General features: G+C 60.8%; 1 protein-coding gene across 1 annotated transcript; it reads right to left on the minus strand.

The window, feature by feature from the left end:
* Window positions 1-4: 4 nt before the first annotated feature.
* On the minus strand, window positions 5-421 carry LOC104408090 (claw keratin-like). Its single transcript, XM_010017573.1, has one exon. The coding sequence runs from the start codon at window positions 419-421 to the stop codon at window positions 5-7; it is 417 nt and encodes a 138-aa protein (XP_010015875.1).
* Between the last annotated feature and the right edge of the window lie 209 nt (window positions 422-630).

Consider the following 630-nt stretch of genomic DNA (forward strand, 5'->3'; position numbering starts at 1 on the left):
GGGCTTAGCAGCTCCCACAGCTGGCACCGAAAGACACGAGGCCTCGGCCCCAGCCGCCGTATCCACAGCCCCCAAAGCCTCCGTAGCCGCCAACACCTCCATAGCCACCACAGCTACCATAGCCTCCAAAGCCCCCGTAGCCTCCATAGCCTCCGTAACCACCACGGCCTCCGTAACTGCCGCCGTAGCCGCCCGCCACCCAAAACCTCCCGCCGTAGCCACCAGCAATGGCGGGGATTCCCGCTGAGCCCACCACGCTGTGCTGCGGGAAGGAGCTGAGGATGGGTCCGGGGAAGGTGACCACGGAAGCCGGGGGCTGGATCACCACCGAGGAGCTCTGGCACTGACGCACGCAGGGCTCGTTGGTGGTGTCAGCCAGCGGGCATGGGGCGGCCACCCCACAGGAAGTGGAGATGAGCATGGTCACTGCTCTCTGTAACCCTCCTGTAGCAATTTGTGATTCCTGAGGGAAGGCAAGAGGATGACAGGAAGGTTCCAAACGTCCCTTGGAGAAGGCAATGTGTGGGAGCTGACTTGAACACACATGAGAACCCATGCTGCTGCTTGGGGTATTGCATGTGGGGGAAATAAAATGAAAAGAAGGGTCAACATTGCGATGCAAGACAGCTT

This window comes from Nestor notabilis, unplaced genomic scaffold, assembly GCF_000696875.1.
Source record: "Nestor notabilis isolate BGI_N333 unplaced genomic scaffold, ASM69687v1 scaffold3727, whole genome shotgun sequence".
NCBI classification, from domain to species: domain Eukaryota; kingdom Metazoa; phylum Chordata; class Aves; order Psittaciformes; family Psittacidae; genus Nestor; species Nestor notabilis.

What these genes read in the sequence shown, in the direction of transcription:
- LOC104408090 (XM_010017573.1), bottom strand. Translation starts at nt 421, where the DNA reads ATGCTCATCTCCACTTCCTGTGGGGTGGCCGCCCCATGCCCGCTGGCT.